Source organism: Xiphophorus hellerii, chromosome 1 (genome assembly GCF_003331165.1).
Source record: "Xiphophorus hellerii strain 12219 chromosome 1, Xiphophorus_hellerii-4.1, whole genome shotgun sequence".
Lineage (NCBI taxonomy): Eukaryota > Metazoa > Chordata > Actinopteri > Cyprinodontiformes > Poeciliidae > Xiphophorus > Xiphophorus hellerii.
Genome location: NC_045672.1, coordinates 33,074,510 through 33,098,607, shown reverse-complemented (window position 1 = coordinate 33,098,607; position 24,098 = coordinate 33,074,510). Strand labels below are relative to the sequence as shown.

The following is a 24,098-nucleotide window of genomic DNA, read 5'->3' as shown; positions in this document are numbered from 1 at the left end:
CTAACAAAAACTACCGTGCGGCAGGCTGGAGACGGGCGCACCGCGTCACAACGCATCCTGGGTGTTGGTTGGGAGGGCGTCGCCCTTTACCTGGCGCAACCCAGCCTATTTATAGGCTGTCCAACAGCGTCACAAATTAACGGACCAAATTACAAGAAAGAATTATCAAAACTCTAAAGTATATTAAACAACAACAACAAAAATCATATAACTAACTTCTATACAAAATAATCCAAGTGAAAAAAAATAGACAGAAATAAATACAATGTGCCGGAGCACATAACATCCATCCAAAACTATTCATTTGTTTCTTTTTTTTTCTTGACTAGGTTGCAGCGTAATACATGGAGGATGACCTTCATTATGTCCTTTAATATTTAGTATTTCTCTCCTGAGCTCCAGTGGCATCTCACCATCTCAACCTGTAGAGCCAAAACTAGTTTTCATGGCTCCACAACAAAGTCTTAATGCCTGATATTGTATTATATCTATTTTTTTAATAAACTACTTGAAGCTGAATTATATAAAATACAACCATAATCAAAAATTGATCTAATTAGTCCAATATAAATTGCCTTTAATGCTTCCTATCTGCTCCCCATTCTTTGCCTCTCAAACATCTCACTATATTTTTATATATATATTTTGGCTGTATTAATAATACATTTACAGATTTCTGAATTGAATTCATTTATCGGTTCATTTGTATCTACATTTTTCATATTAACCCCTCTCATCACTTTAAAACTATCCCAGTTTGGTTTTCTTCTGTTTCTATTCCTATACTGACAGAAATTGGATCATAATAAATTCATTATGTTTTCTTTAAACTGTCCAGCTGCAAATATCAGCTAAAGATTGAGAATCTAAGGTCAATAGCCGATTCCTTACCTCTTACCAAGTCCACCCGAGTGCCTACCCCGTTAATTAATACCCCGTTAATTAATACCCCGTTACTTAATACCCCGTTACTTAATACCCCATTACTTAGTACCCCGTTACTTAGTACCCCGTTAATTAATACCCCGTTAATTAATACCCCGTTACTTAATACCCCATTACTTAATACCCCATTACTTAGTTACCCCGTTACTTAAGTACCCCGTTAATTAATACCCCGTTACTTAAACACCGTTAATTAATACCCCGTTAATAGTTACCCCGTGAACTTACTACCACGTACTAGTCACCACGTTACTTCTCCCCGTTACTTAGTACCCGTTACTTAGTACCCCGTTAGTTACTACCAGTTAACTTAGTACCCCGTTACCCATTAATTAACACCCCGTACTTAGTACCCCGTTACTTAGTACCCCGTTAATTAATACCCCGTTACTTAGTACCCCCCGTTAATTAATACCCCGTTAATTAATACCCCGTTACTTAGTACCCTGTTACTTAGTACCCCATTACTTAGTACCCCCGTTAATTAATACCCCGTTAATTAATACCCCGTTAATTAAAACCCCGTTACTTAGTACCCCATTAATTAACACCCCGTTACTTAGTACCCCGTTACTTAGTACCCCGTTAATTAATACCCCGTTACTTAGTACCCCGTTAATTAATACCCCGTTACTTAGTACCCCGTTAATTAATACCCCGTTAATTAATACCCCACTACTTAGTACCCCGTTACTTAGTACCCCGTTAATTAATACCCCGTTACTTAGTACCCCGTTACTTAGTACCCTGTTAATGAATACCCCGTTACTTAGTACCCCGTTACTTAGCACCCCGTTAATTAATACCCCGTTACTTAGTACCCCGTTACTTAGTACCCCGTTATTTAGTACCCTGTTAATTAGTACCCTGTTAATTAATACCCTGTTATTTAGTACCCCGTTAATTAATACCCCGTTACTTAGTACCCCGTTAATTAATACCCCGTTAATAGTACCCCGTTACTTAGTACCCGTTATTTAGTACCCTGTAATTAATACCCGTTACTAGTACCCCGTTATTAGTACCCTGTTAATTAGTACCCTGTTAATTAATACCCCGTATTTAGTACCCCGTTACTTAGTACCCGTTAATAAGTACCCCGTTATTAGTACCTGTTAATTAATACCCCGTTACTTAGTACCCCGTTACTTAGTACCCCGTTATTTAGTACCCTGTTAATTAGTACCCCGTTACTTAGTACCCCGTTACTTAGTACCCCGTTATTTAGTACCCTGTTAATTAATACCCCGTTACTTAGTACCCCGTTACTTAGTACCCCGTTATTTAGTACCCTGTTAATTAGTACCCCGTTATTTAGTACCCTGTTAATTTTTACCCGTTACTTAGTACCCCGTTATTTAGTACCCTGTTAATTAAACCCCGTTACTTAGTACCCCGTTATTTAGTACCCTGTTAATTAGTACCCTGTTAATTAATACCCCGTTATTTAGTACCCTGTTAATTAATACCCCGTTACTTAGTACCCCGTTACTTAGTACCCCGTTATTTAGTACCCTGTTAATTAATACCCCGTTACTTAGTACCCCGTTACTTAGTACCCCGTTATTTAGTACCCTGTTAATTAATACCCCGTTACTTAGTACCCCGTTATTTAGTACCCTTAATAGTACCTGTTAATTAATACCCCGTTATTTAGTACCCTGTTAATTAATACCCCGTTACTTAGTACCCCGTTATTTAGTACCCTGTTAATTAATACCCCGTTACTTAGTACCCCATTACTTAGTACCCCCCGTTAATTAATACCCCGTTAATTAATACCCCGTTAATTAAAACCCCGTTACTTAGTACCCCATTAATTAACACCCCGTTACTTAGTACCCCGTTACTTAGTACCCCGTTAATTAATACCCCGTTACTTAGTACCCCGTTAATTAATACCCCGTTACTTAGTACCCCGTTAATTAATACCCCGTTAATTAATACCCCACTACTTAGTACCCCGTTACTTAGTACCCCGTTAATTAATACCCCGTTACTTAGTACCCCGTTACTTAGTACCCTGTTAATGAATACCCCGTTACTTAGTACCCCGTTACTTAGCACCCCGTTAATTAATACCCCGTTACTTAGTACCCCGTTACTTAGTACCCCGTTATTTAGTACCCTGTTAATTAGTACCCTGTTAATTAATACCCTGTTATTTAGTACCCCGTTAATTAATACCCCGTTACTTAGTACCCCGTTAATTAATACCCCGTTACTTAGTACCCCGTTACTTAGTACCCCGTTATTTAGTACCCTGTTAATTAATACCCCGTTACTTAGTACCCCGTTATTTAGTACCCTGTTAATTAGTACCCTGTTAATTAATACCCCGTTATTTAGTACCCCGTTACTTAGTACCCCGTTAATAAGTACCCCGTTATTTAGTACCCTGTTAATTAATACCCCGTTACTTAGTACCCCGTTACTTAGTACCCCGTTATTTAGTACCCTGTTAATTAGTACCCCGTTACTTAGTACCCCGTTACTTAGTACCCCGTTATTTAGTACCCTGTTAATTAATACCCCGTTACTTAGTACCCCGTTACTTAGTACCCCGTTATTTAGTACCCTGTTAATTAGTACCCCGTTATTTAGTACCCTGTTAATTTTTACCCCGTTACTTAGTACCCCGTTATTTAGTACCCTGTTAATTAATACCCCGTTACTTAGTACCCCGTTATTTAGTACCCTGTTAATTAGTACCCTGTTAATTAATACCCCGTTATTTAGTACCCTGTTAATTAATACCCCGTTACTTAGTACCCCGTTACTTAGTACCCCGTTATTTAGTACCCTGTTAATTAATACCCCGTTACTTAGTACCCCGTTACTTAGTACCCCGTTATTTAGTACCCTGTTAATTAATACCCCGTTACTTAGTACCCCTTTACTTAGTACCCCGTTATTTAGTACCCTGTTAATTAGTACCCTGTTAATTAATACCCCGTTATTTAGTACCCTGTTAATTAATACCCCGTTACTTAGTACCCCGTTATTTAGTACCCTGTTAATTAATACCCCGTTACTTAGTACCCTGTTATTTAGTACCCTGTTAATTAATACCCCGTTATTTAATACCCTGTTATTTAATATTACCAATTCTTTTTCTTCAATCTTCTAAAATCCCTCCATTATAATCATCTTGATTTCTCCATAAAGTGCGTTGAAGTTCCCACACCAAACTATTTTCCCTCTCCAATTCTCTAGGATTGTTTCAAGTTTTAACTTTTCTAATTGTTTGTAAGGATTGTAATAATTTATTATTTTAATATTCTCATCATTTGTCCAAATTTCTACAGCAATAATTTCTAAATCGGATATTATTTGGAGCTGAATAAATGTTATGTTTTCCTTTACAAATATGGCAGCCTCCTCCAGTCCCATTTATTCTGTCTTTATGTAAGACTGAGTAACCATGAACACTAAACTGTAGTGATGGTTTGAGCCATGATTGTTGAATGCATATTACATCTGGTTTTGTATTTAGATTATTAATGAAGCCTTTAAATTCCTGACCATTTGCTGTTAGACTGCGAGCGTTTCATAGTAATATTAGAATTATGTGATGATTTGAGAAGCTTCAGATGATCCTTCCTCATCTCTAAGCTCATCGTGGATTTTTTCCAAGATAAATCTTTGACATTAAAAAACTTTGTAGCTGCCTTTACTATGATTTTTATTTTTTCAGCTTTAGTTCTTGCTTGTTCTGAGCAGTTTATGATAGATGCAAGAAAAGGAATACATTTTTCTAATGTAATGTTACAATGATTATTGTCTGCAATTCTTTCATAATTTGTTTTTGGATCATTATCATTATTCTTTATTTCTCTCACTTCTTCAGTAATCCTCTTATCAGTTTAACTTTTTGAATTTCAGCTGCCTCTTTTCTTACCATGCACCCTGCATATCCTGCAGTATGATTTCCTCCACAGTTACAACATTTAACAGGATTATTTCCACCTGTTCACCTCCACGTCTCTGTTTCCCTTTACAAACGTTCACAGTTTGTCCAAACCTTTGACACTTATAATATAAGCTCTTACATTAAAGCTCATGTAACCAATCATCACCTTATCAGGCAGAACTTTATCTTTAAATCCAGTAGTAAATGTGCTGTCCATTTTCTCCCCACTCCTAAAAGCCTGTAATCTCTCCTCCTTTTATTATTTTCTTTAGCTCCTCCAAGTTTTCTCCTACAGGAATCCCTGATTTTACTCCTTTTACTCCTCTTTCTTCCCCAACCACCTTTCTTTCCATCAATTCTTTTTTACACACCATTTGTAATTTTAGGGCCTTATTCTTTTGCTCAGCATTTTTACAAACGATAAATAGGCTTCCATCCCTTCAGACTTTAGCTGGTTCTACATCTCCAATAACTTTCTTTAATCCATTTGACAAACTGATAGGACTTACTCCAATCATATCCTGTCCAGCCTTAAATTTTAATATAACTTTAAAATCTTCCTTCATTATTTTCTTTCTTATTTCAACTCTTTCTTCCTGATCCTCAAGGGATTTTTTTACCAGCATTTAGTCGCCTTTTAACCTTTCTTTCCCCCTCCCCTCTTCTATTAATGGTTCATTTTAGCCTCCATTTTAGCTAAAGGACTGAAAAATGGTTTAAATGATATCTAACCAACATCATTTATGGTTTAAATGATATTATACATGAATCTCCAAAGGGCTTCATGGCCTTTGGAGATTCATGTATTTATAATCGAATCAGAAATGAATGCAACATTTCTGATTTGATTATAAAGATCTTTTCCCTGGTGATCCAATCATTAGATTATCAAAAGGCTTTTGATACAGTTAGTCACAACTTTATTTTGACTTTATATTTGTCCTTATTTTAACTTTGGTAAGTTTTTCATTAAAGCCTTTAAGACACTTTATAGAGATAAAAACATTTCTATAAACTTCTATACGGCACATCTAGTCGGTTTTATATCCATGAAGGGCTTGGCCAGGCTGTCCGGCCACAACTTACATTTTTCTGCTTGTTCTAAAAGATTTAATCAGACAGAGCTCATTTCAGGGAATTAAAATATTTGATCAAGAAATAAAAATGTCACAACTTGCTGACGATACAACAGTATTTTTAAGAGATTCTGTATTTTTAATTCCCTCCTCCATGGGCTGCCACCTTATCGTGGTGGAGGGGTTTGAGTGTCCCAATGATCCTAGGAGCTATGCTGTCTGGGGCTTCATGCCCCTGGTAGGGTCACCCAAGGCAGACAGGTCCTAGGTGAGGGACCAGACAAAGAGCAGCCCAAAGACCCCAATGATGAAGGAAAACTTTGGACTTGGTGTTCCCTCGCCCGGACGCGGGTCACCGGGGCCCCACTCTGGAGCCAGGCCTGGAGGGGGGGCACGATGGCGAGCGTCTGGTGGCCGGGCTTTTACCCATGGAGCCCGGCCGGGCTCAGCCCGAAGAGGAAACATGGGCCCCCCCTCCCATGGGCCCACCACCCGTGGGAGGGGCCAAAGGGGTCGGGTGCAGTGTGGGATGGGTGGCAGCAGAGGGAGGGGACCCTGGCGGTCCGATCCTCGGTTGCAGAAACTGGCTCTTGGGACGTGGAATGTCACCTCTCTGGTGGGGAAGGAGCCGGAGCTAGTGCGTGAGGTCGAGAGGTTCCGGCTAGAAATAGTCGGTCTCACCTCGACGCACGGCTCTGGTTCTGGAACCAGTCTCCTTGAGAGGGGCTGGACATACTTCCACTCTGGAGTTGCCCAAGGTGAGAGGCGTCGGGCAGGAGTGGGCATACTTGTTGCTCCCCATCTCGGCGCCTGTACGTTGGGGTTTACCCCGGTGAACGAGAGGGTAGCATCCCTCCGCCTACGGGTGGGGGGACGGGTTCTGACTGTCGTTTGTGCTTACGGGCCGAACGACAGTTCAGATTACCCACCCTTTTTGGAGTCCTTAGAGGGGGTACTGGAGAGTGCTCCTCCTGGGGACTCCCTTGTTCTGCTGGGGGACTTCAACGCTCACGTGGGCAATGACAGTGAGACCTGGAGGGGCGTGGTTGGGAGGAACGGCCCGCCCGACCTGAACTCGAGCGGTGTTCTGTTGCTGGACTTCTGTGCTCGCCATGGATTGTCCATAACGAACACCATGTTCAAGCATAAGGGTGTCCATATGTGCACTTGGCACCAGGACACCCTAGGCCGCAGTTCGATGATCGACTTTGTCATCGTTTCATCGGATCTGCGGCCGTATGTCTTGGACACTCGGGGGAAGAGAGGTGCGGAGCTGTCCACTGACCACTACCTGGTGGTGAGTTGGCTCCGGTGGTGGGGGCGAAAGCCGGTCAGACCTGGCAGGCCCAAACGTGTTGTGAGGGTCTGCTGGGAACGTCTGGCGGAATCCCCTGTGAGACGGAGCTTTAACTCCCATCTCCGGCAAAACTTCGAACACGTCCCGGGGGAGGTGGGGGACATGGAGTCTGAGTGGACCGTGTTCCGTGCCTCCATTGTCGAGGCGGCCGATCGGAGCTGTGGCCGCAAGGTTGTCGGTGCCTGTCGCGGCGGCAACCCTCGAACCCGCTGGTGGACACCTTCGGTGAGGGATGCCGTCAGGCTGAAGAAGGAGTCCTATCGGGCCTTTTTGGCCTGTGGGACTCCGGAAGCAGCTGATGGGTACCGGCGGGCGAAGCGGCATGCGGCTCGGGCGGTTGCTGAGGCAAAAACCCGGGCGTGGGAGGAGTTTGGAGAGGCCATGGAGAAAGACTTCCGTACGGCTTCGAGGCGATTCTGGTCCACCATCCGGCGTCTCAGGGGGGGGAAGCGGTGCAGCACCAACACTGTTTATAGTGGGGATGGTGTGCTGCTGACCTCTACTCGGGACGTTGTGGGCCGGTGGGCAGAGTACTTCGAAGACCTCCTCAATCCCACCAACATGCCTTCCACTGAGGAAGCGGAGCCTGGGGACTCTGGGTTAGGCTCTCCAATCTCTGGGGACGAGGTCGCCGAGGTGGTTAAAAAGCTCCTCGGTGGCAGGGCCCCGGGGGTGGATGAGATCCGCCCGGAGTTTCTTAAGGCTCTGGATGTTGTAGGGTTGTGTTGGTTGACGCGACTCTGCAATGTCGCATGGACATCGGGGGCAGTTCCCCTGGATTGGCAGACTGGGGTGGTGGTCCCCCTGTTCAAAAAGGGGGACCGGAGGGTGTGCTCCAATTATAGAGGGGTCACACTCTTAAGCCTCCCTGGCAAGGTCTATTCAGGGGTCCTGGAGAGGAGGGTCCGTCGGATAGTCGAACCTCGGATTCAGGAAGAGCAGTGTGGTTTTCGTCCTGGTCGTGGAACGCTGGACCAGCTCTACACCCTCGGCAGGGTCCTGGAGGGTGCATGGGAGTTCGCCCAACCAGTCTACATGTGTTTTGTGGACCTGGAGAAGGCGTTCGACCGTGTCCCTCGGGGAGCCCTGTGGGGGGTTCTCCGGGAGTATGGGGTACCGGGCCCTTTGATACGGGCTGTCAGGTCCCTGTATGACCGGTGTCAGAGTCTGGTCCGCATTGCCGGCAGTAAGTCGGGCTCGTTTCCGGTGAGAGTTGGACTCCGCCAGGGCTGCCCTTTGTCACCGATTCTGTTCATCACTTTCATGGACAGAATTTCTAGGCGCAGCCAAGGTGTTGAGGGGATCCGATTTGGTGGCCTTAGGATCTCATCTCTGCTTTTTGCAGACGATGTGGTCCTTTTGGCTTCATCAGATCGTGATCTGCAGCTCTCGCTGGAGCGGTTCGCAGCCGAGTGTGACGCGGCCGGGATGAGGATCAGTGCCTCCAAATCCGAGGCCATGGTCTTGAGCCGGAAAAGGGTAGAGTGCCTTCTCCGGGTCAGGGGGGGTGTCCTGCCCCAAGTGGAGGAGTTTAAGTATCTCGGGATCTTGTTCACGAATGGGGGAAGAAGGGAGCGGGAGATCGACAGGCGGATTGGCGCAGCGTCTGCTGTCAAGCGGGCGCTGTACCGGTCCGTCGTGGTGAAGAGAGAGCTGAGCCAAAAAGCGAAGCTCTCGATTTACCGGTCGATCTACGTTCCCACCCTCATCTATGGTCATGAGCTTTGGGTCATGACCGAAAGAACGAGATCGCGGATACAAGCGGCCGAAATGGGTTTTCTCCGTAGGGTGGCTGGGCTCTCCCTTAGAGATAGGGTGAGAAGCTCAGTCATCCGGGAGGGACTCAGAGTAGAGCCGCTGCTCCTTCACATCGAGAGGAGCCAGTTGAGGTGGCTCGGGCATCTGGTCAGGATGCCTCCTAGACGCCTCCCTGGTGAGGTGTTCCGGGCACGTCCCACCGGGAGGAGGCCCCGGGGAAGACCCAGGACACGCTGGAGGGACTATGTCTCTCGGCTGGCCTGGGAACGCCTCGGGATTCCCCCGGAGGAGCTAGAAGAAGTGGCTGGGGAGAGGGAAGTCTGGGCCTCCCTTCTGAAGCTGCTACCCCCGCGACCCGACCTCGGATAAGCGGAAGAAGATGGATGGATGGATGGATGGATAATGAAATTCCTGTAGCTCTGTCTGTTACAGCTAAACTCTCAAGCATTTCAAGATTGAAAGTCAATCTAAAGAAAAGTGAAATCCTTCTTTTATATTCGACGGCTGTTACTGAAATTTGTGGTATCCCTGTAAAAAACACTGCAACTTACCTAGGAGTTAAAATCTCCACAGTAACAGGGGTAATAATTTTACCCCTGTTTGTGAATCTATTACAAATAAATGTAACACTTGGTTAACCGGGGATTTAACTATTTATGAGCAAAGCAGAAGGAATGTCCAGGGTGTCATATCTTTTCTCGTCACTAGATGTCAGTAAATCGCTCTGTTCTGAATACCTCGTGGTGCCTTTTTCAGGCTGGTTGCCTGAAATACGTTTATATTCATAAAAAACCTGCTGCTCCTTCCCTGTGTAGAATATAAGTTTTCTACATGTTTATTTTCTTTACTAACTCTGACTATAAAAGTTAAACTATTGTTGCTGATGGATTGGTTTGCCATCGTCACGTGACTGAGTTTCTGTGTTTTCTGACCAATAGCGGAAGGTCCGTGTGACGTCAGAAGGTTAGCTGCTCAGAGCTTTGAGGCTCAGCTAGCTTACCCTCGGTTACCATGGTGACGTCCTCTGCGTGTCTGGTTTAGTGGTCAGTTTGTGTGAGTCTTTGCTCAGCTCTTCCTGTCCCGTTTCTGAGGCACAGCTAGCTTAGCCGCACCGTTACCATGACGACACGTCATCTACAAAGCGGGTTTCCGTTCAGATGCGCGTTTCTTTCCGTTTGTTCTCCGCAGCCGAATGATAGTAACGGGTTTTGTTAGAGTCGTCGTGAAAAGAACGACTGATTCGGTTCGAGCTGAAACGAGAAGAACCTCTGAGCTCCTTAAAGTGATTCATTTCTGCATGAGGTTCTTCCTCCATCACTGCTCACCTGGAAGACTCCAGGTTGATTCTGATTGGTTGTTCTTCACTACAGAGCCCCGGTCCTCTCCGGTTCGGTCCGGTCCGGTCCGGCAGACATGGAGCAGTACAGCATCCTGGGTCGGATCGGAGAAGGAGCTCATGGCATCGTCTTCCAGGCCAAACACATCGAGGTATCTGGGGCTGTTTTGAGTCTGGTTCTGGTCCGGTTCTGGTTCCGGTTCTGGTCCGGCCCATCAGGTCTCTGCTGTGTGTCAGACAGGAGAGACGGTGGCCCTGAAGAAGGTGGCTCTGAGGAAGCTGGAGGACGGGATCCCGAACCAGGCAGTGAGGGAGATCAAGGCTCTGCAGGAGATCGAGGACAACCAGCATGTGAGTGCTGGTTCTGGTTCTGATGGTTCTGGTTCTGGTTCTGATGGTTCTGGTTCTGGTTCTGATGGTTCTGGTTCTGGTTCTCCTCAGGTGGTGAAGCTGAAGGATTTCTTCCCTCATGGAACCGGCTTTGTCCTGGTCTTTGACTTCATGCTCTCTGACCTCTCTGAGGTCATCAGGAACTCCCAGCGACCTCTGACCCCGGCGCAGGTGAAGGGCTACATGATGATGCTGCTGAAGGGCGTGGCCTTCCTGCACCAGAACTCCATCATGCACCGGGTCAGCGCCGATGGGTCGTCACTTTATGTCATTTATTTTCTAAACTGAAAAAAATGATCAGAAAAGTTCCCAGTGTTCCCAGTTTAAGGAATCCATCTGCTTGTGTTTCCTGTCCAGGACCTGAAGCCCGCCAACCTCCTCATCAGTTCCTCGGGTCACCTGAAGGTGGCAGACTTCGGCCTGGCCCGGCTGTTCAGTGACCAGGGGGAGCGGCTCTACAGCCACCAGGTAGCCACCAGGTAAGCAGCCAAGGCTCCGCCCCCAGAGGGCTGCTGGTTCACTTCCTGTCTGTGGGCCGTGGCGTCTTAGCGGACCCGACCCAGAAGTGTTTCCTCTCTCCAGGTGGTACCGAGCCCCAGAGCTGCTGTACGGAGCCCGGAAATACGACGAGGGAGTTGACCTGTGGTAAGAGGCTCTGCGGCGGTTCTGGTGGACCGTGCGGCGGTTCTGACCGTGCGGCGGTTCTGTTGGACCGGTCTCAGGCTCTCTGGTTTCAGGGCGGTGGGCTGTATCTTCGGAGAGCTGCTCAACTCCTCTCCTCTGTTTCCCGGGGAAAACGACATCGAACAGCTCTGCTGCGTCCTGCGGGTTCTGGGGACGCCGACCCGGGAGAGCTGGCCCGTAAGAACCGCACCTCACCGCTCAGCAGAACACACAGTGTCTAGAACCAGAACCAGGGTCAGAACCAGGCAGGCATCAGGCCCGGCTCTACCTAAACCCAGAAACAGGAAGGTTCTGGTTCTGATGGGTTCACCTCTGGTCTGCTTCCAGAACCAGATCTAGACCTGAGGAGTTCTGGATGGACTGACGGTTTCTGTCGGTCCAGTCAGAACGTTTGGAGTGTTGAAGGAATCACTGGAGCAGCTTTGGGTTCTGGTGGAGTTCTGGCTCAGGTTCTGGTGGACGGTGAGCGGTTCTGGAGATGGAATGATCGGAACCGCTCATCTGACCGGAGCAGGAACTGGAACCGAGCCCTGAGGAACTTCCTCCAGACGTGTTCAGGTTGAGGATGATCTTCTGGACGATGTCGGTTCCCGGCTGAGACCAGAACCAGAACCTCTGCCTTCTCTCCTCCAGGAAATGGTCGAGTTGCCAGATTACAATAAAATCACCTTCAAGGAGAATCCAGCGATCCCATTGGAGGAGATCGTCCCTGACACCTGTCCTCAGGCCGTGGACCTGCTCTGCCGCTTCCTGGTCTACCCGTCCAGGCGGCGCTGCTCCGCCACACAGGTGAGCCTCGGGGGTCCAGGTGGCTCGTTAACGGACCGCTCGTTAGTGGAGCTGATCTCTGATTGGTTGTTCCTCCTGTAGGCTCTCATCCATCCCTTTTTCTTCTCCTCTCCTCTTCCTGCTCACCACTCCGAGCTGCCCATCCCTCAGAGGGGGGGTCGCCCTCCCCGCCAGCGCCTGCAGGCTCCGCCCACCGACTTCTCTGTGGACCTGCCCCTGCAGAACAGCGTGGTGGACCCCGCGTTGCTGCAGCCACACGCCTCCTGCCTCTGAAAAGACTCAAAGTGTTGGAAATGAGAGGAGGGGGAGAACTACTGAACTGAACTACTGAACGGAACTACTGAACTGAACTGTACTGAACTACTGTACTGAACTGAACTACTGTACTGAACTGAACTACTGAACTGAACTGAACTACTGAACTGAACTACTGAACTACTGTACTGAACTAAACTACTGAACTGAACTACTGAACGGAACTACTGTACTGAACTGAACTGAACTACTGAACTGAACTACTGAACTGAACTGAACTACTGAACTGAACTGTACTGAACTACTGTACTGAACTGAACTACTGAACTGAACTGTACTGAACTACTGTACTGAACTGAACTACTGAACTGTACTGAGTTTGGTTTTTTCGTTTTGCATCAGCTGCTTTGTGAAGTGTGTTACTGACTTGTTTCCATGGAAACCTGTGGTTGGTCTTCATGACCTCCAGTTACTGGTGTTACTGGGAAGGCCAGTAAAGTCTTCACTCCCATTTTCCTCCCAGTATGAATGAGCTGGAACAGAACCTTCTGGTTCCCTCAGGATGATGGTTCTGGTTGGATTCACTGGGAGAATCCCAGTCCTCCCAGTGCAGGCTGTCTGGAAGCGGAGCACCAGACAGGACTGTTTGGACCCTAGAAGCTTCAGCGCTGATCTATTCTGTTGCTTCATGTCCGGTTTCATCACCAAAAACCACAGAACAAGAGCTGTGTGGGTGGAGCCAGCGGTGGGCGGAGCCAGCGGTGGGCGGAGCCAGCGGTGGGAGGAGCGCTGGCTCCTCTCAGAAGGAGCAGACCGAGGAGCAGCTCCTCAGTCCTCTGTGTTGCATCAAAGATCCTCTACGACCAGACAGAGCTCTCACTCTCAGAAGAACAGAGATGATGTCAGGTGTGACTCCATCAGCTGATTGGTCGTCAGGCTCTCCAGCCACCAGGGGTCAGAGGTCATCAGGCTTCAGGATGAAGGTCAGGACCTGCAGTCTCTGCTTTCTGTTAGGAGATCAAAGAGTTTTTAGGAAGAATAATCTGGATATCAGGTGAAATGTTTTTATTTGTGCTATTCCATGTTGTTTCTCCGTCACAGTGGAACCAGTTCAGCTCCACTGGTTCCCAGTCAGTTCATGTCAGGATTCAGCCTGCAGCTGGGATTAAATCTGCTCTCCTCTGGTTAATCCAGGAGCCGATCAGGGACAATCTGGAGCTGCTGTCAGCTCTGCGGCTCCTCAGGGCTCCATCTTTGGTCCCTGTTGCTTCCTCTGATCCGCCAGGCCCCCTGCTGGGGTTCCTCTGTGTGTCAGGAAACGTTTGTCTTCAATAAGCTCCAAGATCCCCGAACGCTTCTGACGCTGACAGCTCACCTTTGACCCTGACCTGAGCTTCCTTGCATATTTTTGTCTGTGACGATGTTGTTGCGTCTGATTGGTTGTTGCAGCTCGGCGCTGAAGCTCACTGGTCGGCCTCGGATGAATCCGGGCTCCTCAGACGGCCTCACCGATTGGACGACGCCAGCTGTCTGTCACTCGGCTCCGCCTACAGCCCGCCTCCTGACTACTCCTTATATGGGCATCCTGCTCCAGCTCCGCCCCCGGCCTTCCTGCGCCCCTCCCCACCTGGATGGGACCTGCTCAGTCCTTCCTGGTCTCCAGCCTGGAGTGAGCCAGGTGAGTGTTTACCTGTGGCTGTTCTGGCCTGTGATTGGTGGAACCCTGAGCAGCTTGTCTCTCTGCAGAGCGCCGCCAGTGTTTCGGCTGCGGGACCCACAGCGCCCTCCTGTGGAGGAGGGAGGCAGCAGGAACGCACCTGTGTTCCACCTGCAGCGTGCGACAGCAGAACCCGCCGCTGCTGCGGCCCAAGAGGAGAGCGGTGAGGTCACGCCTGCTGGTTACTGTAGAAACAGATCCACCTGGGGGCGGAGCCAGAGCCTCTTGCTGGAACTGTGACAAAGTTCTCAACCGGGTCAGAACCGACCCAGTCAGAAGCTGCTGCTTCATCCAGACTGGAGGAAATTCAGCCTCCAGCCAGCAGGGGGCGCTGTATTCAGGCGTCCTCAGCGTTCCGTCTCTTCCTGCTTCCAGGCGGCGGCCAGGAAAGGAACTCAGTGCTCCAACTGCGGGACAGGAACCACGTCTTTGTGGAGGAGAAACGCTGCAGGAGACGCCGTCTGCAACGCCTGTGGCCTCTACTACAAGCTGCACCAGGTGACGCCTCACTTCCTGGAACTTTGTACTGACAGCCATCTTGGTAGGCAGTTGGTATGGCAACAATAAACAAACCACAAGCTTAGAACTAGTGCTCTCCTCTTATACATGTTCATTACAGCCTTTACTCAGTTACAGTTTCTGAGTTCTCTGTGTGATACTAAGATAAATATCAGTGACATTTGCTGTAGTTTTTACTGCTGACCGTTAGCTTAGCTAGTGCTAGGCCTGTCACAATAGCAAATTTTGCTGAACGATTAATTGTCTCAAAAATTATTGGGATAAACGATAATATTGTTTGAAGACCTTTTTACACTGATTTAATGGAAATGATGTAATAATGCATGCGATTTCCTGCCAAAGATAGATACACTTTATTTTCAAAAGAATATTAAACACTGAAAATGATAAACAAAATAAACAAAACAACGAAAAACAAAAATAAAATGGATTCTCAGTCTCCATTAACAAAAAATGTATTTGAATAAAACCTAAACAACATAAAGCCAAAGTGGAAATAAATACTGCACTCAACCCAAAGAGTGCAGATTATGAAGTCTGTATATTATGTTGCCCTTCAGTAATAATTAGATTTAAATAGAGAAGATGGGCACATCGACTACCTGATGCAATAGTTCACACTACATGATTTTTTGCTCCTATTTTTCCCCTTACAACAATCTTAGAAAGTTGGTCTTTCTAAGATTGTCGGTTGCATTTTCATAACCGATCATCCTGTACTGTGTGGTGTGTTACGGTAGATCGTACTGGGAACTTAATGCTTCCTGTTGAATGTGACAGGGCAGCCAATCAGAAAGCGCGGATTCTCCTCAGTGTTTTCTGAGGGGAAATTACGGAGGGGAATCCCAAACATCTGACACGGCACAACAGCGGACATTGGAGATGATATGTGGAAACAACATTAATGTTTATTCAACATGCAAAGAATATAGAAATGACAAGAGGAGGAGTTGGAGCCAAATTGCTACCGCAGTTGATAAACCCGGTAACTTTTCAGCTGTTCTTCGTTAACGTGACATAAATAGGTTATAATGATTTTCATTCAGTCAGGACTTTACGCTGACACTAGCCACATGCATTGCAGGTAGATTGTAGTAAAGCATTGATTAATGCCTGGTTTTAAAATTAGTTCACTGGACTTGTAGCCATTATTTTGTGCCCATTGTTGGACACCACACGGCAGGAACGAACCCGATCAAACCGTTATAGCTAGGATTTCTGTCGGCTAATGTGTGGTCTGTCAGGTTTTGAAAATGGGCCGACAATCCATTCGTGTCGTCTGCCCTGAGCTTTACACTAAGGAAATGAGGTCAGAGGTCAGTGGAGAGCACCGGAGTTGAGCCTTTTTTCATTCAGTATCATTAACAGAAAGAGAAAAAGGCCAGAAGAGACGATAATGCCGATAATTAAAATGAGGTTGATAGTTTTAATTTATCGTACGATTAATTGATTTATCGTTTATCGCGACAGGCCTGGCTAGGGCAGCTTTTATCTGCTAGCTAAGAGGACACATAGCCTCTGTGTTTCTACTTGTTCTCCGTCTGCCAGTCAGCAGAACCTCATTGTTCACATGAAGAGTTCGTACATATTTTATAAATCTGTTTAAATGTTGATGGTAAGCGGCCATGTTGGATAATCTCTTCCTGCTCACTAGCATTGAGCTGCAGTAGCAGATCAGCAGCGGCTCGTCCACATCGTCGGACATGTTTCATTCTCCGTCTCATTTGGGTCGACCCAACAGCAGCCATTTTGTTCTCGTCTCTTTCACCTTGTCCAGAGTTCAGCTCCGCGCTGCGCTGCCTACCAAGATGGCGGTTCGATGGTGCGGATCTTTTCCGGTTCATTCTTGTGGGAACTTTGTTTTTTTTATCACACAGGAATAATTAACTCTGACCAGAGAAGTTTGGAGTGGTGTAACATGTGACCTTTGACCCCTCTGCCTGCAGGTGCATCGGCCACTGGCACTGAGGAAGGACGGGATCCAGACCAGGAAGAGACGATCGGCCAATCAGAGGCCAGGCAGGAAGGGAGCTGACCAATCAGGGCCCTGGGCTGGCCCACTGTGCTAAACCGGACCGGTTCTGTGACCCGGTTCCTCTGAGGATGATGATGATGATGTGGAATAAAGCATGTGAAGCTGGGGTCATGTGTTTGGTTCTGTTCTGGTCCGTTTGGACCCATCTGGGCAGCAGAGGCAGATTCTCCTGCCTGGAGGCAGACAGTGAAGGCATCGCCCCCCCGCCACCCACGTTGTGCAACGCAGGAGGTTCTGGTTTTCCGGAACCAGACAGAAAAAGCCAAGAAAGGAAAAGGGAGAAGAAGAAGAAAACGGTTGGTGGTCTGAGGCCGAAACGCCTGAGAGGCGCTAACGGACCCAACGGCGCCAGAGACCACAGAACTCAGAACACACAGAACACACACCTCACTGAACACACTGAACACACACCTCACTGAACACACACTTCAGCAAGTCGTGGTTCTGGTTCTGGTTCTGGTCCTCCAGGTGTTTTTTCTTCTTCTTCTAATCAGGATGAAACAACCAATCAGAGCTCAGCTCCAATGAGCGGTCTTTGATGTCTTCAATAAACTTTAATAATAATAAATCGATGCTAACATGGAATAAATGTGAAGATGTTCAGTGAAGCTCAAAGGATTCAAACAGGAAAAACTGGAAATTCAAACCTTCTGAAAAATATCAGAAATAATTTATGAATCAAACGAACGGAAGAGGAAGCAACAAACGGTGATAAAGTTCTGAGTCCAAAACACGAATCCAGACAAGAGGAATAAAAAACGTTAATCAGATTAAATCCAAGTTTCTGGTTTCTGAAGCCTGACCTCAGTTTACACTTTTTACCAAACTTTAAATCTAAAAACTGATCAATGGTTATCAATAATGTGACCGTTCAGGTGTGTCAGCTGATCAGACGCAGAGAAGAGGGTCAGAGGTCACGGCAGGTCAGCAGGTTCTGGGCCGGGTCAGCAGAAGGTTCTGATGAAGGACTCAACTCATTGCAGCAGGGAGTTTGGTAATCTGACAATCTGGATTAGAGCCTGGCTGCTTTAACATTTACTAATTTATTTAAAACGCTTCTGAATTATTAATCTGCATCTTTTAACAATTGCTGTAAAAATACTGGAATGAAAAATCTGCAGAATGGAGATCTAAAGTAATCATCAGCGGATCAATATCTGGATTGATTGATGGTAAATCTACTTAATCCATAAAACTTCCCAGGTCTTCAAAGTGAATATTAAATATTATTGACAGTCTGAGGAAGTTCTTCAGCTGAATTACTTTTTAAAATGAATTTATGGATAAACACTTTTTATTTTATTTATTGTTGATTAGGTCCTAAAGGGATGAATATGAATATTTGTTTAATTTCGCCCTGACAGATTATTTCATCTCATTAATCTGGTTTGGATGTTTTTTGTAACAAATCTCTAAAATGATTTTCCAAGAAATTTTTTTCTGTATAAATAAAGGATTATTTGATTATCGATTCGTTTTGAATGAATCCATATTTCCAGGACAGCTTGGAGTCCAGTTCTCGGTTCTTATTCCAGGACCTGGAACGTTCTGTTCGGATGGTTCTTTTGGTTCCGCAGAAGCTCCTCCTCCATCCAACAAACTTTTAACAAACCGATCAGCCTGATTGATTCGCAGACTCGCAGTGCGCATGCTCAGAGGCGGGCACGGGGTGCTGCTTTCAGGGGCGCCTCGGAAAGCAAAGAAGAAGGTTTTGATGGATTAGACTCTCCTCAGGTTCAACTGAACGTTCACCAGAACCGTGTCGGTCAACATTGAAGAAATGGTTCGTAATGTCTGCACTGATTCGTCAGCTCGCGCGTTCAGCTTCAGACCGGAAGCAGTTAAAGACTCGGCTGGAGTCTGTGGATTCCGACAGCCCTGAAGGCAGCAGCGGAGCAGAGGAGGAGCAGCTGAGGGTCTCGGAGCGGTGAGTCTCGTTAAAGCCGTTTATTCCTTCTGGTTCGGGGCTTTATCCGGTCCCGGTCCCGAGCAGGCCGGACCGGACCCATGGGGCACAGCGGGCCGGAACCGGGAGCTCCTGAGGCCGCAGCGGGAGCCCCACGCCGCCGCCGAGGGGAAAACATGTCTGCTCCGGGTCTGCGCGCGTGCTTACGCCGGTCTAAGCGCGTGCACGCCATTCAATGACAGGTAGAGCGCGTGCAGCGTGAGGTTCGCTCCGGTTCTGGGTTCTGTTTGGCTGCAGGTTCGGTCTGCAGGGTCCAATAGCTGCATGCTCCATCAGCGGACTGCAAGTCCCAGAATCCTTTGCGGGAATCCTGGGAAAGTTTTCCGGATCCAGGATGAGATTCTGAAGGAGCGAGGCATTTCCGGTTCTGATCTCTGGTCTAAACTGTCAGCTCGGCTCCTAAAGAGGTTCGGGTTACCATGACAACCAACCAGAGGCCAGCCGAGCCGACAGGCTGCGTCCAGCTGCAGAGCACGGTGAAGGCTCCGGCATGGTGTGGGGTTGAGTTAATGCAGCGCCACCTGGAGGCTCCGGGCAGCATGACGGCACTTCTTCTTCTCTGACATGTTTGTTTCTCCTCCAGGTGATTTGATCAGTCCATTGATTGATGATTGGCAGCTCATCAGCTGATTGGCTCATGGTAACAACCAATCAGCATGGACTCTGAGGCCATGCCCCCAAACCGCAGGACTCATCCCGATTGGCCATGGTAGCAGAGGGGACGCCTCATCCTAAGATGGAGCAATTGGACGAGCTGAGCTTAGGGGCGGGGCTTGAAGTGGCAGGTGAGACGGACGGCGCCAGGTGTGTGTGTGTGTGTGTGTGTGAGATGATTAGCTGATGGTTGAATTTGTTGTTTGTGCAGAGGAAGCAGGATGTGGTGAGGAGGAGGAGCTCTGTGACCAGCCTGAACCGGCCGTGGAGGACGCTCCGCCGGACGCCAAGATGGAGGACGCTCCGCCGGACGGCGTAACGATGGAACAGTGCTGGAGGCGGCAGTTCCCGGACCTCCGGCGCTGCTCAGTCGTCCTCCTCAGGCTTCCTGCGGAGACGCTGCGGCTCTGGCGGTGGGGCGGAGCGGAGAGGAGGCGGAGCCAGCGCGTCAGGTCACGTGACCTGCGGTCCGGCTGGGACTGGATGGAGCCGCTGGACCCGGAGAACGGCGGCGTCGGAACCCGAGACTTCATCAAGAAGGTGGAGGTGAACGCCCCTGAAGATGAGCCTGGGAAACCCCAGAGCCGGCTGAGGCTGACGCGACGCCTGGAGCCGCCCTCTGGCCCCGCCCACCCAGATGACGGTGCCGCCCTGGGTGAGCCAACACAGAGCGACCACACCTACTGCCTGGGCTTCAATACACCTGAGAGCAGCAGCCAATCACTGGAGGACAGGTAAGAGTGGGAGGAGCTACAGAAATGTCAATGAGTTAATCGATAATTTGAAGTTTTCTCTATTTTATCATTTATCTGCCTGTTGTAAGTGACATAAAGGGTTAAATTACATTTTTGTGTCATCTGTGTTAAATACTGACTAAAGTTTAGACATTTATAAAACATAAAGCAGGATGATGGATAGACAAAATAATAAAGAGTAATGAATGAATTCAGCCAGTGACTGTTGAAGCGTTTAGTGACTAAACTCCCCAGAACTCGTTGCTCGTTGGCGCCATGTTTGTTCTCATCATGCTGTAATGGCTCCGTGTTTCTGTCGTCATAGCGACTCGGTGAAACTTCAGTTCATGTTTCTGAACTGAAGTGCATTAAGAACGTTCTGGATCCACACCGGACAAATGGTACGGCCGCCATCTTTGTTTCTGGCTCTGCTTTAGGATGAGCGACAGCGTCCTCTGCTGGACGGCGGCCAAACTACAGCACTGAAAGAAGCGCTGTTATTAGTTAATTGATTGGAACTAATTTTAATCTAATAAATCATCAATGGAGAATTAATCATAAGTGGATTCATTGTTTGCTTCCTACCAGACAATTAAACCTTCAGGAGTGGAAAAACCCACAGAGGCAGTGAGAGGAAACACAGCGGTTCTGGTTCTGGTCGGTCCATCTGGACCAGAGAACCAGGCGCTGCCCTCCCCTCCGTTACCTGACCTTTGACCTCAGCGTCTCTTCCAGGCCGCCGTCCTGGTTGTTCAGCTGGGCACAAAGAGACGGAGACGGCCGCTGCTCACCTGCAGGTAGCTCACCTGTCCTCCTGTCTGACCGGTTACCATGGAGACCGAACAGCCGGCTGACTCTTCTTCTCTGCTTCCACTTGTTTCTGATTCCAGAGAAGAAGAACGTGCCAAGTGTGGTGCTGAGGAAGGTAAGGGCTCACCTGTGTGTGTGTGTGTGTGTGTGTGTGTGTGTGTGTGTGTGTGTGTGTGTGTGTGTGTGAGAGTGTGTGTGAGGCCTCAGTGTGTCTGCTCTGTTCCAGGTGACAGGTGATCAGTGGGTCCTCCGGACTGGATCTGTTAAAGAAGAGGAAGAGGAGGATGAAGAGAAGGTTCAGGTGAGGCTGAAGGTCATCTGGAGGTCATGTGATCATCTGTTAACCAGGTTAACCAATAGAATCTGCTCTGCCCACCATGTGACCTGCTGCTGCCCTGTGATTGGCTGATTAGACGAAGAACAGGAAGAGAGACGAGACTTCAGCATCAGGACAGAAGATGGTGAGGAGGATCAGCAGCATCATGCCGTTTTGTGCCACGGCATCATGCCGTTTTGTGCCGCGGCATCATGATGTTTTGTGCCGCGGCATCATGCCGTTTTGTGCTGCAGCGCCGCCAGGCCTGCCGGAGCTGCGCTGCGTGCCTGAGGGAGAACTGCGGCGTTTGCACGTTCTGCCGCGACATGAGGAAGTTCGGCGGTCCGTCCCGCATGAAGCAGAAGTGTGTGAGGCGGCGCTGCCTGCTGCTGGTGAGTACAGAACCAGAACCAGAATTGGGTCTCTGTCCAGAACCAAACCTCCCTCTGCTTTCTCCTCAGAGCATGCGGAAACAGCCGACCAGGCAGCAGAACCGACCCGGGGAGCAGACGGAACCGTCTGACCCGGTCCGACCTGGAGACGACACCGACTGTCCGGACGCCCAGCGGGACGGCGTCCGCCGCTGGAGACACGAGAGGACGGCAGGAAGGCGAGAGGTAGGGTCTGCCGGTTCTGGTTCTTCCCAGCAGAACCTCCAGTCGTTTCCGGACCCACTCCGGTTCCGACCCGCGGCCCGGTTCGGCCAGATCTCTGAGTTTGTTTGTGTTCAGGAGATGAGGAAGAGGATGTGGATGAAGAGGAGGCGGGGCCAGAGGGGCGGAGCCTCCGAGACCCGGAACGGCTGGATCGGTCCGCTGATGAAGAGCGAGGAAGAGGAGACGCCATTGTCCCACTGGCGCCAGGTCACTGGCGCCAGTGGGACCAGTTCAGCTCCAACTGGGACTCACCTGCAGGTACAGACTTCCTGTCCTCTGCTGTCTGCCAGACCCGGTTCTGACCCGGTCCTGACCCTGTCCGTCTGTCCCAGTGGAACCTGACCCTGGACAGCGGCCACCTGTCCTCTGCCTGTCCTCTCTGACTCCGCCCTCACCTGTCTGTCCGGCCTGCTGCCTCAGGTAGAGCTACCTGCCGACCGCTCACCGTTTCCATGGTAACGGTCACCAGAGCGTCTCTCTGTCTCCAGGACGGATCCGTCCTCCACGTCTCCACAGGCCTCACCTTCATCCCTCATCTCCCTCACCTCGCTGCCGTCCAATCGCCCGAGCCAAAGGAGGAGGAGCAGCCAATCAGCGTCGAGCATTACTGCAGGGAGGCGGAGCTTTGGACCGGGACGTCTGAGGGGGGCAAGTTCTACGAAGTGGAGGTGGAGCTGCCGGACCCCGAGTCCGACCAGAACACCATGACAACATCATCACCGGCGCGCTCTGACATCACTGCTGACATCACCGCTGACATCACCGCTGACATCACCTGCAGGCGGCCGGACTTTATTTCATTGGTCGGTGGAGCCACCGTCATCGGCTGATGAAACCGGGTCGGTCCGACCACTAAACCGTTCCCCTCTGCTTCCAGGAACCGCAGGGGTTCCGCCTGTTGGGGGGCGGAGCCAGCTGCGCAGGGGGGCGGAGCTTGTTCCATCTGCTGAAGGCGCTGAGGAGGACGGTGCTGCCGGCGCATTGGGTCGCCGTGATGGCTGCAGGACCGGAGCTGCAGCTGCTGCAGTGCTGCAGGGTAGGTAGCTGCCGCTGCCGCCGCCGCCGCAGCCATCACCTCTGCTCACGTCTCTCCTGTCTCTCATGTCTCCAGCTGTCCTCCATGAGGGACGCCATTGTCCACGTCCAATCGGATCGCAGCTTCCGGGTCAGCGTGCGGTCCCGTCCGCTGCCCGACGGCCACCGCCTCTACAGGGAGTGCGCTCACAGAGTCTCTCACCTGAGCCAGGTAACAGCACGGTGGGCGGGGCCTACAGACTGGCTCCGCCTCTTCCTGATCCCGTCCCGACTCTTTAATTTTTGATGGGGTTCTGACCCGACCCGACCAAGTTATCGATCAGAGATTCGTTTCCTCTAGCAGAGCATCAAGTCCACAGCATTACTCCTCCTGACCAGCAGGGGGCGACAGTGAAGAGGAAAAACCGCCCAGCAGAACCGGCACCTGCAGGCTGGTATCGAAGGGTTCTGGTAGTGACTGAACAGCGCCTCCTCTGGTCATTCAGGCCCGGTGCCGGTCTTCATAAAAACAAAATGTCTCCACCTGAACACTAACATGCCAATAGGGGGCAGCATAGCACAAAGCTGTTAACCAACCAGAGCAGCTGCTTTACCTGGGGCCAGGGGTCACACTGTTAGCCGCAGGATGCTAATAGCAGTGTGTGTGTGTGTGTGTGTGTCTCAGCTGGTGTCTCTGCTGCTGGATCTGGAGCGACTCGCCGTCTGCCGTGGCTGCAGGGTTCAGGCGGCGTCCCGTCGGCTGCCGCTCCGCTCCGCAGACTGCCACCTGCTGGTGGCTCCGCCCTTCCACACCTGCCTGCCGTGCCTGCTGGAGGAGGAGGAAGAGGAGGGTGAAGATGAAGATGGAGCCATGGTGGAGGAGTTCCATTCTTGTTAAAGTGCCTCACCATGTTGGGCTGGGGCTTCTGGGTAATGGAGTCCATCAGCTCCAAACGTTTCTACCTCAGGTTTTTACTACTGAACAGTTCATCAGAACCGAGTCCGGACTGGACCGGACCGCACCGCTGGGTGTTTCTGAATGTTACTGCATTTCTGAAACATTCATAAACTTTGAATGTTTCTGTTGGTCCTAAAGAGATTTTTCTACTTTTGATACGTTTATAAAGAGTTTTTCAGAAACGCCACAGTGTGCTGTCTTTGCTTCCTGAAGCAG

General features: G+C 49.2%; 4 protein-coding genes across 8 annotated transcripts; all 4 read left to right on the top strand.

Moving 5' to 3' along the window:
• The first annotated feature begins 9,964 nt into the window (after positions 1–9,964).
• On the top strand, positions 9,965–13,014 carry cdk20 (cyclin dependent kinase 20). Of its 2 annotated transcripts, none has more exons than XM_032567693.1 (8): positions 9,965–10,537; positions 10,627–10,736; positions 10,827–11,015; positions 11,133–11,254; positions 11,358–11,420; positions 11,513–11,636; positions 12,093–12,248; positions 12,330–13,014. In XM_032567693.1, exons 3-8 carry the CDS (start codon positions 10,887–10,889, stop codon positions 12,519–12,521), a joined length of 786 nt encoding a protein of 261 aa, XP_032423584.1. In that variant the 5' UTR covers positions 9,965–10,537; positions 10,627–10,736; positions 10,827–10,886; the 3' UTR covers positions 12,522–13,014. The 2 variants fall into 2 exon arrangements, with proteins under 2 accessions (XP_032423584.1, XP_032423575.1); XM_032567684.1 differs by having other exon boundaries at positions 10,623–10,736.
• A 189-nt stretch (positions 13,015–13,203) lies between these two features.
• LOC116723119 (erythroid transcription factor-like) lies at positions 13,204–16,881 on the top strand. Of its 4 annotated transcripts, none has more exons than XM_032567750.1 (5): positions 13,204–13,486; positions 13,953–14,181; positions 14,250–14,383; positions 14,596–14,718; positions 16,686–16,881. In XM_032567750.1, exons 1-5 carry the CDS (start codon positions 13,400–13,402, stop codon positions 16,806–16,808), a joined length of 696 nt encoding a protein of 231 aa, XP_032423641.1. In that variant the 5' UTR covers positions 13,204–13,399; the 3' UTR covers positions 16,809–16,881. The 4 variants fall into 4 exon arrangements, with proteins under 4 accessions (XP_032423641.1, XP_032423631.1, XP_032423621.1 ...); XM_032567740.1 differs by having other exon boundaries at positions 14,250–14,464; XM_032567730.1 differs by having other exon boundaries at positions 14,250–14,476.
• Positions 16,882–18,707: 1,826 nt separating this feature from the next.
• LOC116723022 (histone-lysine N-methyltransferase 2B-like) lies at positions 18,708–22,544 on the top strand. The gene is made up of 11 exons (XM_032567540.1): positions 18,708–19,525; positions 19,606–20,128; positions 20,864–20,925; positions 21,019–21,053; positions 21,165–21,239; positions 21,352–21,399; positions 21,509–21,646; positions 21,716–21,871; positions 21,986–22,168; positions 22,243–22,330; positions 22,399–22,544. Exons 1-10 carry the CDS (start codon positions 19,447–19,449, stop codon positions 22,291–22,293), a joined length of 1,350 nt encoding a protein of 449 aa, XP_032423431.1. The 5' UTR covers positions 18,708–19,446; the 3' UTR covers positions 22,294–22,330; positions 22,399–22,544.
• On the top strand, positions 22,363–24,067 carry LOC116720745 (uncharacterized). Its single transcript, XM_032564153.1, has 4 exons — positions 22,363–22,713; positions 22,788–22,946; positions 23,022–23,156; positions 23,610–24,067. The coding sequence occupies exons 1-4, from the start codon at positions 22,363–22,365 to the stop codon at positions 23,820–23,822; spliced, it is 858 nt and encodes a 285-aa protein (XP_032420044.1). The 3' UTR covers positions 23,823–24,067.
• Positions 24,068–24,098: the final 31 nt, after the last annotated feature.